The following is a 12,095-nucleotide window of genomic DNA, read 5'->3' on the forward strand; positions in this document are numbered from 1 at the left end:
GCCTGCATTTAGCTAGTTTTAAAACCTAGAAAGGTCCAGATTAGTTTTACTCTGTCCTGATATATAAAACCTTACAATTTACCATAACTGTGGATTGATAAGTTCATAGTAGGAAGTTTTTACAACTAAAAATTAGTCACTCAAAGGTTAATCAGTGTTCCTTATATAAAATTATGAAAGGGATGTCGATGAGCTAATGTGGGCTGAGACTGCTCAGCTCAGCTTGTCTTTGTGGCCTGTCTGAATTAATGCTATGATCAACTCAATGGTTTTAATATTTGATTAATCGATGTGTATTACAGTATCTTCTTTGGTATGGGAGATACGTTATCTTAAAACGGTACAAACCTTCTGGCCATTTCACTCAGAGCATTCACATTTCAGACATGTCACGTCATTCACTAACAAAAATGTATGTCCTGCCTCCACAACCTGATCTCACAGCATCAGTAACAAACCCTGCATGCACGAGTGCCGATGGATTAATGGATCTGAGGAGCAGATCTGTCATTGGTCGTCGTGGGACGAAGCTTTACCGTGGCGAATGGGTTTGTGCCTCTGAAATGAGAGGATGATGGAAAATGATATACAACACCACATGCACTCAACTGCTTTCTGCCAATACCAATAAACCACTCAGACAGAGGTGCACACACTCTAGGTTTAGACACTAACATCACACCACAGCCTGAGGGTGGTACATTTTGACAGTGTGCAATGAGCACTCTGTGGAGGTCTTTGTTTCAAGTAAACTTTGATCGGGGTTTATTGTTTGCAGTGGGAATTGGGATTCAAAAAGATGTTCCTTGCAGATTCTCAAGTGTAATCTAGTTTTCTGGGAAGACAATTCATAGGATTCATACATATTGGATCATGGTATATTGGCAAAGCAGTGCTGCACTGGCATTTTTTTCCCAGAACAATACATAACAATAATCCATAAATGCATACATAATCCATGTCTAATTACCTGGGAAACAGTGGGTTTTCAGGGGGTCCATGTGGTGATAATGCCTACAAAAAATACAAATAAATAAATAAATGAATACAAATCCACACTTAGCACTGAAGTGTTGCGTATTTTTCTGTGTTAAAGAGACAATTTTCATTAAAGTTAAACATGTAGCACCTGGACGTCAGATGCTGATCCACCCTTTCTGTCAGGTAGGGGAGAAATGGGCCGAAAATCTCCTGAACTCCTCCTTGCACTCTGAATTGGTGGAGGGGGAGGCGGTGGGGGAGGAAGTGGATGTTCATTGTAGCTCCTTGTTTGACTCGGCTTTGTCTCCAACGCCTCTTCTCCCTTCTTCTCAGGGAGTGGAGAGATAGGCCTGAAGTCCACGGAGGCTCTACGATTGGGTGTGGCCGGGGGTGGGACGTCTCCGTAACTCTTGCTCTCTGACTGGTCGGCGTAGGTGTCACTGTCATTCAGATTGTTCATACTGTGACTTCTTAGAGAACTGCCACTGTTGGGGCAAAAGGAGCAGAATCTTTTAAGTGATTCATAGTGGGACAAATATCTGGAATATTTTACTAAAGGATAATAAAATAATAACATCTTCTCCCAGAGCAGCAACCTAAATATTCACATATCATACAGATTAGATCCTGTGGTTTGCCCCAATATCTTTTTTTCTTGGTGTCCAGTGTCATGCCAGAGAAAGAACATTTTGGCATACAGATTTGAGATTAGTATCTGTCTCCTACCTTGTTGCTAAATTATTGGAGAAATCCTCAATAGGGGCCACGTACGCAGCAGGGAACCAGCCCTGACTGGAGGAGAAAAGACAGAAAGTTAAACATCATGTGTCTTCCTGTCTTTACATAAAGCAAAAAGCTAATTCCAGCAACAGACTCTGTAATTCTCAGTCTTGTGTTTTTTTCAGCGCTCGTGTAGTCTGTCAACCAAACACAAGAGCAATCCTTTAAATCACAGGTTCTCAACCTTTTCCCACATAATAATCTTTTCCCTCATAATCCTAACACTGATGGTTAGATGGTTCGGGCTTAGCATCGCACGATGATGCGAACTAACCCAAAGCTGATAATCTGGGGAACCCTGAGGGAGATTTCATGAGAGACGGATGTGATGTGCCACAATCACATCAGAGTTTCTGTTTGTTTTACTGGTTTCTGGTCTTTTGAGTTACTATTATTTAGTTTTACAGTAATAATTGTATTTTTTTTTTAAATAGTATCATGAGCAAAACAAATTTGTGACTTGATCTAGGAGCTCAAAGTGGTAAAAGGTTGACATCTTTACCCCTTTACTGGAAAAACTCTGTGAGAGACTTTTTTTTTATAAGGCCATCAATTTTAAGATTGGGTGCAGATGATAACTGAACACTGTAAAGATGGAGCATTTCAAAAATGGTGCATGCACGTAAATGTGTATTTCCCACCGCAGGCTGCTGTCAGTGCGCCCATACAGCCACCCGTTGCGTGGCTCCTGGACCAGGACGATGACAGTCTCGCCCCTGTTGAAAGGCAGGAGCTTTGGGTTGGATGAGGAGGGATGAGAAACCAGCGCTCTCATGACTCTCCCTCCTCCCAGGCCTAAAGATTCCCCCACTGAACTGGAGCGAGAGCGGCTGGGGAGGGGAGACGGTGCTGGAGGGAGAGGAAAGATGAAGGAGAAACAGAGAGGGGAAAAAGATTAAAAGAATATTAATAGGAATATTTTAGGCATGCATGAATGAATGCATATAAACAAGCAAAAATTAATACTTCTAATCTTCTCTGGCATCAAAGGTTATCAAATAATCACATATTAATATACAGCTCTTATAATTAGAACAGCACACCTCCCACCTCTAGAAGGGACTCTGCCCAGTGCCTGCTGCTCCCGCCTGGCCCAGGACATATCCTCATCTCTGGCTACCGTCTGCAGCAGGGAGCTCACTGAACCTCGCAGCTGAGCAGACACAGAATACAGATCCCACTGATCGGATTTTTTTATTTGAAGTCTGGCATAGCAAGGTTTGCTTTCAGCAGGAATATTACGATTATAAATAAATAATCTGGTGCTGGTGCTCGATTTAGTGTCAAGATTTCTAAAGAACCACAGAGACTAATGCTGGAAAAACTAAACACCATGTTGTACAAATAAACCAAGCAAATATGTGTTTACACTCGCTGTGAAGCACTTCAGCTGTAGATGATGGATTAAGCAACCTTTACAGCACAAATAGTACATTATTAGCAGAGAACAGACACATGAGAATACAAATACAGCTGCTGAACTACACTGGGGATGCTAGTAAACATAACAGATGCCACTTATTAAGTGAATTTAACATAAATTATTTTAAATAGACTTTGGTTTATTTATTGAACTATAAGAAAAATAAGACGGTGAGACTTGACTTGGTTTCTGTTCCTATGTTTCCACAAATTCAAACGCAGCAGAGTGTGCAGTGTTTCGCTGAGAAACCACAGCCACTGTACCTTGTTTTATAGTGCGTTGCATACTCATGTGTAATGTTCCTACTGGCTAAAAAAAAATGAGTAAACCTGATAAAGTGCTGGTACCTGTGCCTCTTGGTCTGAATGGGTGGGTGTTCGAGATCTGGAGACTCTGGTGTCATTCACTTTCTCCTTCCATCCGTCTGCCTTCTGCTGAAGAGATGCACCAGTCTGAAAATGGATTAGAGGTGAGCGCCTCATTCCATCTCAGTTTGATCATTCAGCAACATGACTAGGCAAGGCAAGTTTATTTGTGTAGCACAATTCAACAACAAGGTGATTCAAAGTGCTTTACAGAGACATTAGAAACAAAAACAAATAAAAAGCATGATTTAAAATTGATTAAAAACAAACTAACTAACAAACAAACAAACAAACAAACAAAACAGTATATAAGATCAAAAATCAAAACAGATAAAATCAGAACAGTAGATAAAATCAGTAGTTAAAATGTAAGTTTTGAAATTTAAGCTTAAAAGTGTGGATTTGGTGCTTTATTCAAATGCAGCTGAGAACAGGTGAGTCTTCAACCTGGATTTAAATAAACTGAGTGTTTCAGCTGATCTGAGGCTTTCTGGGAGTTTGTTCCAGATATAAGGAGCATAAAAGCTGAATGCAGCTTCTCCGTGTCTGGTTCTGACTCTGGGAACTGATAAAAGACCGGATCCAGATGACCTGAGGGATCTGGAAGGTTCATACTGGGTCAGGAGGTCACTGATGTATTTTGGTCCTAAACCATTCAGAGCTTTATAGACCAGCATCAGGACTTTAAAGTCTATCCTCTGACGGACAGGCAGCCAGTGTAAAGACCTCAGAGCTGGACTGATGTGGTCCACTTTTTTGGTCTTAGTGAGGACTCGAGCAGCAGAGTTCTGAATGAGCTGTAGTTGTCTGACTGATTTTTTTAGGTAGACCTGTAAAGATGCTGTTACAGTAATCAAGCCTGCTAAAGATGAATGCATGGACTAGTTTTTCCAGGTCCTGTTGAGACATCAGATCTTTTATCCTTGAAATATTCTTGAGGTGATAGTAAGCTGATTTTGTTATTGTCTTAATGTGTTTTTCTAAGTTTAGACCTAAGACATATTGCTTCAGTAAATAAGACACATGACACTGAGAAGTGAGTTTCATCAGATGAACAAGATATTGGCAAGGTCCCACATGACTGGGATAAAAAGGCTGGGCAGTTCAGTGTCTTGGTGGAAAAAGCACTCCAAGCTCATGGCTGATGGCTGCAGTCGGCCTTCCCTTCACAACATGATGGATTGCAGCTGATGTAGCTGATACACAGAATACTAAGCTCCATCTACTACCATGAAGTGGGAAATGCAGCTTATCAGTCAGGACAGTAATTATATATTCATAATGTTACAAAAACTAGTTATTGTTCAGTGTACCGGCTATATTGAAGGCTGCAAAAGTTTTCTTTCAAAGGAAACTTGTATTACATAATAATACATTCATCAGCTTTTTTCTGATGAATGTAAAAGAAAATATAAATTAAGCAAAATTTTGTATTTCTGTATTATATCTAACATGTTTTTTGTTCCTTGTTTTGCAGGGCAGATTGTAGTGAGTATTTCTTTTAAAAGTATGTAATGTGCCTTTCAGCAGGTTACAAGGTTACTGGTGACTAAACTGACCCATCATCATGTCACCTAAAAATAAAAGATTTAAGGCCTTTACATACTGAACACGTAAAATTTGTGAAAATATTTCATATGTTAAACATTTTTTTGGGGACCCACCTATTAATGGAGCTTTTCACACCGACACACACTCCCAGGACAGATTTACAACATTTATTTTTCCTGCTTAAACTTGATTTTTCTGATTTCATTGCATTTGAATCAACAGATCTGACCAGTTACACCATTACATTTAGCAACAAGTGCACTTGTAGCTCAAAGAGCGCACTAGTACTGAATAAATTATGGCAAAAGTAAAATAATACCATTTTACCTCAATCTCACACAGATGCTGCTCAGGGTTAATCAACTCTACTGTGTAGGTTGGCCAGTGTGTATGAATACCTTGTTAATTAGGAACAGCAGTGACTGAGTGAGGCCACAGTGTTTCTCTGCCAAGAAGCGATACCTCCTCTCCTCCTCCTTTAAGATCTCCTGATGGCTCTGCCGCAGGTAAAGCATGTACTCACTGTTCTCCTAAAACCGCACACACAGGGAACAATGAACATGAGGGCATGCACCTACAATGATACACTCACAAGGTGTATTACTGGACTGTGTGTGTGTGTGTGTGTGTGTGTGTGTGTTTGTGTGTGCATTAATATGAATGTGCATAATGTCAACACATAATATTTTTCTGTGTATGTTTGTGTAACTACCAGAGAGTCTCTGTAGGTTCCCCGTCTGAGCTGCTTCTCCAAAGCCTCCGCTTGGTTTCTTACTTCCAGCTCGTACACTCTGCGACTGCCCTGCGGCACAAAGAAAGTTTATTTGCAAACTATACAAAAATTGTAAGAGGCTTAGCAGGTCATGTTTATCCTAGTGCTGGTCAACCGCTCTCCATCTTTGTCCTCTCACCTGCTTGTGCTGCTGGCGATGCAGCACCCCTCTGTTTCTTATTCTAATTAAGTCCAAAGACGAAATTGCTGACAAAAGAACCAGAAGCTCCATTTTCACTCAAAGAATTACGTGGAGTGATTTTTAAAGATAAGATAAGAGAACCTTATTAGTCCCACACATAGGAAATTTGTTAAAAGTAAATCTTGAGAAGAATATGGCCTGTTCCTGTCACAGATTACAGGGTTTGTTTAAAACTTTATTCATCTGTGTTTTTAACCCGTTCCAACTTTAAGACAGTTTTAGGGTAACTACTAATTATTGATGATTTCAAGCTGATCTGACTTGAAACAAAGCTTGGAAGCTTAAAATGTACTTTGTTAATTAAAAAATAAAAAATAAATGAACGATTCCAATAGTATTTTGAAAATAATACAGCCGCACTGTGGGATTGTTAAAGTTTGGTTTATTTACCATAAACCAAAAAACCTAAAATAGTCCAGTAAGTTTTCTTAATTTCACAGGCAGAAAAACGTAAGCTTTCCCAATGCATTACACTCACATCAATATACTCCTCGTCCAACTTGATATTCTTCTCCATTGCTTGCAACACTTCTATCTGGAACCATCGAAACTGCAGCAGAAAGAAAGAAATCAACTGGAACAGTGATGAACCATCTGTCCTCTTGTTTAAACACAGGCTTTAATTATCAGGTTCATTGTGCTGTTTGACTAAATCTAAATGCAAATGTGCTCCTTCCTCAGGCCAGCTTTGTAATCAGAGGCCATGCTTTGATTATTCATACCACAATTAGGCACAGGGGTTTTAGTGTCAAAAGAAAAATAACATACAGGGACAAACTAGTGTCCTCGAGGCTTTATGTAGCTAACTTCGATGAAGCAGTTTGTAAGAAGTGAAATCTGTTTTTACCATCCTATAAATGCTGAACTCACAAATTCAAAGATCTGGGGACAAACTGGGGAAATTACATTGAAGTAAAATACTAATTGTAGCTGTTTTTACTCATCATTTGACAAATAATGTATAGCGGTTATTATTCTGTCAAATATAGCTTAATACCCACCAAGCATTATTTTCAGTTTGGTAAAAACTTTCAAGCAAACAAAATTAAATTCACAGAAGTAGAACTGCTGTATGTAGTATTTTAAAGACTGCAGGGATCAGCATTTACTGAGGAAATGTACCAACCACTCCCTCCATCTCTGCAGTGAGCCTCCTCTGTGTTTCTGAAATCTGGATCAGGACATCCCCTGTTCAAAGCAAAAAAAAACAATTCTGTACGGAAAAATATTTGAAGAAAGCGAAATCTTATTGGGAATGTCAGTAATTTGATCTAAAACTTTAACACAGTGTAAAACCACTTGAGCCATGAACGAGTCCGATTGCTACGATGGTGGAAAGTTAGCCAAGCCTATATACTGTGGGCGCCTCCGGCCTCGTCTATTGTCATGGATTGCGGTTGAGCTAATAAACTGAGTGGAGCTGAAAGACTGCCCTCATCTATAATTCAGTGGCTGCCACTCAATAGGGCTCCTGGTCACGCTGTGGTTCCCTGACCTTCACAGTTAGCCAACCTACCAAAACCACATGTATGCTAGCCAACACTGTCTTAATAGTAGCATAAAGCTAATTACCGCTGAAGAATGATAACACACATCTCTAATGACAAAGGGAAAGCTTCCATAAAATATAGTGAACACACACTAGCTAAAAAAAACAGTAAATACACACACACACGTATATGTATATGTATGAAAAGAAGGAGAGCACAATTGAAATTTACTTTGTGTGGTTTAAAATCTAGACTGTGTTTGTGCAAGTGCAGTGTCTCAGTAGAGCACTCTTGATAACGATGCTTCTCTAATGAAAGCAATAAATCAAGGGTGAAACCTGTTTAGTAATGAGTCACAAATACACACACTCGTACCAAGGGAGCGAGATGAAAGTGTGTGAAGTGCCTGGTCGCCCATCTTAGCCACAGCGCTGAAATAGGCCTCACTGCAAACGCCTAAGGCTGCAACATACAGACATCGAGAGACAAATGTAGCTTTTCACATTTAGACAAATCAAACTGACAAATCTATAAACTCTACAGTAACATCACAACCACTTAAACTGCTTCTTATTGTGTCGAACAGTTCTGCTTTTATTCATTACTTTTAAAAGACTGGCAGTGTTATTTGATATGTGATTCTGGTCTAAGAATAGCCTCGTGCCACTTGGTATAGTTTTACGGCACAGCCCCACTGCCCTGTGGCTGATAGCCTGAATTGTTTTATCAGGCACAGAGATGCATGAATGATGCATGCTGCTTGCACTATTAACAATGTGACACACGTGATTAAGATTGGAAAAATGTACAATGGAAAAGTCGGACAACTCAGACAAGCAAATAAAAGGTGATGCACACAAAAAAAATTTCATCTCTGGAGAAAAAAAGGTTTAAATTCTGCTTAATGTCAGCAATCAAATAGAGATTATTTTTATCAAATCATATTTTCATATTCACATGTACAAATCTCTTTATTTCTTTTCCTAACCAAATAACTTCTACAAATGAGTAGGTCCTTGATAGACATTTACAATCCTGTGACATTTTTTGGATTTTAATTGCAGCTTGTGGCCTCCTTCTTAGGGTCTCCATGGGCAGACTTTACTTCAATCATCTCTGTACAATCCTGATCCAACATCTACACTAGTGCTAACAACAAAATCCACATTCTCCACAGTGTAACTGCTCCTTTCAGTCATTCACAACCTCGCTCACCTTGAAAGGCCTTGATGTAGCTGTTTCCAAGAGCAACGAGCTTCTGAAGGCCTGGGTTGAAGTGCTCCATCAAGTTCTGCAGAAACACACGAAATACAAACTGAGCACCACACCAGGTGAACTCAGCAGTGACTTGAAGCGTAACGCTAAAATGTATTTTTATACTCACCTCCAAATGCGCCCCGGCCTAGTTTAAATATACAAAATCCTTCTTTAAATAATGAATACTATACCGGTCCCCAGGTTTCAACACAATGAACAAAAACAAAAGAAACATGATGTAAACTCACCGAATAGACAGATAAAGTTGATTTGTGCAGCTGATCACTACTGACTCCAGACATATTGATCGATTTCAGGTTTAACGATAAAATGAGAAAAAGCTGGTCAGAAAAAAACTAAACTTCTGTAAATAGTCTGTATTCCCAGAAGTTTACTCAGGCCTCTCTCTCTCTGTCCCGTGTATATCAGCGTCTTAAGGCGGAGAAAGTCACCTTCACCTATCCTCCCACTGCTTCTGCTGTTTTCCCAAAGACCAATAACACCTATCTGACAGTTCCTTCTCCTTTTTTTTCAGTCATTCGTTAATGAGCTCTTTTACCCTTATGTCATCAGCAGTTTTTCTGGAAAGAGCAAGTGAGCAAGGGTAAGAGAAGAGGTAAGGGAGTAGCAGACATTGATACGGCTGAGCAAGGTAAATTATTGATTGAAGCCCTGAAAGGAAAGGAGAAGGAGGACAGCCAGCTGCCTAACCATCTGTGACGTATCCTCACACCTGAGGGAAAATCCTGCCACAGTTTGTTTGACTGACGAGAAACAAACTTCCGTGTTAAAAAGGTACAAATTACTTAAATATAGTTAGCTCACAAAATGAAGTCAAAGTTTTAATGCAAACATTTTTCGTGCTATGGGGACATTTATGTGTGGAAGTAGAAGAGTAGAAGAGAGTGAGCAGCAACGAACTGTTCCAGCTTCTGAAATCAGGCAGAAGGTTTCGCACCATCCGAACAAGAACAGAGAGGCTCAAGAGGAGTTTTTATCCTCAGGCCATTCGTGTGTTGAATCACTCCCATCATCCTTAAGTGGCTGAGACAGGACTCATTATCGCTATAGCACAAGACACTTTAACACCCTCCTCACGCAATGTACACAAGCTGTAAATTTCCGGATTGTTTTATCTTATTTTATTTCTATTTATATAATGTACATAACTCACCCACTTGCTGCATATAATGTCCTCATTGTATATACTTATTCACTGTATATAAAGTTCTGTCTGTCTCTCTTTTTTTTCTTTGCACAGTCGAGGAGCGTATCAGGTCACATTTCACTGCCTGTATAACCATGCACGTGACAAATAAAGAATCTTGAATCTTGAGAGAGAAAAAAGTATTCCACTTTAGACTTTGTTTTAAGTTTCTTCTCTTCTTTCCAAGTATTCTGTCCTGGTTTCTGTTTGCTGTTTACGTCTGCTATGTTTTCCGGTCGCTCCCCTCTACTCTTCACAGCCCCACGTGACTTTTTACTTCATGAAATGACCTTTACATTCTTCTGTTGTGTATTTTGTCTGCATTTGGATGCAATCTGATAAGCTGAACTTTTCCAGGAAACGTGTTAGTTCCCTTTCAAAAAACTAAACTAAATCATCACTGAATCTTCAGCCAGTGCATGTGAGTTCTTTATATAAAGCTGAAACAGTTTCAAGTGGAATTATTAGCAATCATTTTATTAACACAAACCAAGTTAAGAACCAGAAAAACAGAAAAAACATTAAATGTAGACGAAAACTTGAATTAAAGCTCAGATTCACTCAGAGTCACTGTTTGGTGTACTTAATGCTATAGCTGCACTAAACCAAATACACGAAAGTCTTTTCATTAGGTGTTTTGTACCAAAAGTGTTGAAAACACACATACAAAAAGAGCCAGTACCAGGCAGGCCCACAGAGCAGAAGGACACATAATATTGCAGGGAACTGACTAGCTAGCCCCCGAAAAATGTTATCCTATTTATGACAATACTACTGCATTACATTGTGTTAATGATTTATCATCATGTGTCTGACAGTTACTAATCAAAGTGAGTTTTAAAATTATATAGCTCCTATAAATGATATTTTATAACTCTGAATTCCTGCATCATGTTGCAGAAGTATGAAATAAACAGATATAATGTGACAGGTAAGTGAGACTGCTCTAACCAGAGGGAGTGGCCACGTCTTTCAGAGAGGCCGTGTCCTCATAGAAGACGTCTTCACCGTTGTCATTTCTTTTCTGCTCCTTTTGACAGCGACTTACAGTTCCTAGGACAGTTTTCAAACGTCGATCTAAAGCCGTAAGGTGGGGCTCTGCCAGAAGTGGGGCCACCTTGTGAAGGGGATCACGAGAAAGTGACGCTCTCATAACATCGCTTAATCGATACTGAGGCAAAGTCAGGAGACGCAGGCGTAGCCAAGTGGAGTGACGGATTCTGGAGAGACAGCAAAGTTTTTAAAAAAGAAGATAAATGGAAAAAGGAAGTTACTTTGGGATGTTTCAAAATTGCCAAATGACAGGGTAAGAGAATAGGATGAAGAAAGAGAAAGAGGAAAGGCATCTTATGGTTAAGGTGCAATGTGATTGCTCTCTCACACTTTCTGAACTAAGCCAAGGAACTTTGTTCTGTCTCCCTCCATTCAACCCCAACCATCCACGACAGCTGGCTGCCCATCCCTGAGCCTGGTTCTGCTGGAGGTTTCTTCCTGTTAAAGGGGAGTTTTTCCTCCCTACTGTTGCCAATGCTTGCTCATAAAGGGTCATCTTGATTGTAAATCTATTACTGTAGAGTCTTTATCCTTACAATATAAAGCACCATGAGGTGAATGCTGGCGTGATTTGGTGCTATATAGATAAAACTGAACTGAATATTTACCTGATGTATAAGTAATTCACTACATGTATGTGATGGTCTGGTTTGTACCTGCAGCACTGTTTTAAGGGAGTTAAGATCGAAGGCTCATCTTTGGAGTGACGCCCAAATCTGCAAAAGAGGACAGATCCAGAGTCAGCTATGTCAAAGTTACAGTCTGACCAGCACCTCTGCCCAGCATATGAGCAACACATACAGAACAGAAATACTCACGCCCTCCCATTGTCAAGGTGTAGCAGAAAAGTATTATTGACAAATTTCTCAAATGTTTCATAGTGGTGCCTGTCCATGTTACCTAAAGAGAGAAAGTAAAAGAAAGGATTTGCTTAGTAATCTGTAACCAAACCTGAAACATTTTACATGTTGCATAAATATAAATATTCTGGCATAAACATTTTTATGCTTACGG

General features: G+C 39.7%; 2 protein-coding genes across 3 annotated transcripts in view; both read right to left on the reverse strand.

Annotated features, from left to right (window-relative positions):
• Positions 1 to 449: 449 nt before the first annotated feature.
• Positions 450 to 10,342, reverse strand: baiap2l2b (BAR/IMD domain containing adaptor protein 2 like 2b). The gene is made up of 14 exons (XM_040003975.1): positions 9,070 to 10,342; positions 8,780 to 8,855; positions 7,940 to 8,026; positions 7,201 to 7,262; positions 6,553 to 6,624; positions 5,813 to 5,902; positions 5,499 to 5,630; positions 3,532 to 3,636; positions 2,812 to 2,914; positions 2,403 to 2,610; positions 1,708 to 1,773; positions 1,130 to 1,466; positions 971 to 1,014; positions 450 to 558 (listed from the first exon to the last, which is right to left on the reverse strand). The coding sequence occupies exons 1-14, from the start codon at positions 9,121 to 9,123 to the stop codon at positions 483 to 485; spliced, it is 1,512 nt and encodes a 503-aa protein (XP_039859909.1). The 5' UTR covers positions 9,124 to 10,342; the 3' UTR covers positions 450 to 482.
• A 167-nt stretch (positions 10,343 to 10,509) lies between these two features.
• LOC120716428 (extracellular serine/threonine protein kinase FAM20C-like) overlaps positions 10,510 to 12,095 on the reverse strand; it is a 36,352-nt gene continuing 34,766 nt past the window's right edge. For both annotated transcript variants that reach the window (XM_040003973.1, XM_040003972.1), the window contains exons 9-11: positions 11,900 to 11,981; positions 11,738 to 11,797; positions 10,510 to 11,248 (exon numbers count right to left, since the gene is read on the reverse strand). In XM_040003973.1, coding sequence (XP_039859907.1) covers positions 10,975 to 11,248; positions 11,738 to 11,797; positions 11,900 to 11,981 — 416 coding nt within the window. In that variant the 3' untranslated portion in view covers positions 10,510 to 10,974. The remainder of the gene's footprint in view (positions 11,249 to 11,737; positions 11,798 to 11,899; positions 11,982 to 12,095) is intronic.

Source organism: Simochromis diagramma, unplaced genomic scaffold (assembly GCF_900408965.1).
Source record: "Simochromis diagramma unplaced genomic scaffold, fSimDia1.1 OVJJ01000325.1, whole genome shotgun sequence".
NCBI classification, from domain to species: Eukaryota; Metazoa; Chordata; class Actinopteri; order Cichliformes; family Cichlidae; genus Simochromis; species Simochromis diagramma.

Coding starts and splice junctions, on each gene's coding strand:
- baiap2l2b (XM_040003975.1), bottom strand. CDS start 9,123: ATGTCTGGAGTCAGTAGTGATCAGCTGCACAAATCAACTTTATCTGTC. Junction 3,637..5,498: donor TGCTGTTCCTAATTAACAAG/GTATTCATACAC, acceptor ATCCATTTTCAG/ACTGGTGCATCTCTTCAGCA. Junction 559..970: donor GAAAACCCACTGTTTCCCAG/GTAATTAGACAT, acceptor CTCTCATTTCAG/AGGCACAAACCCATTCGCCA.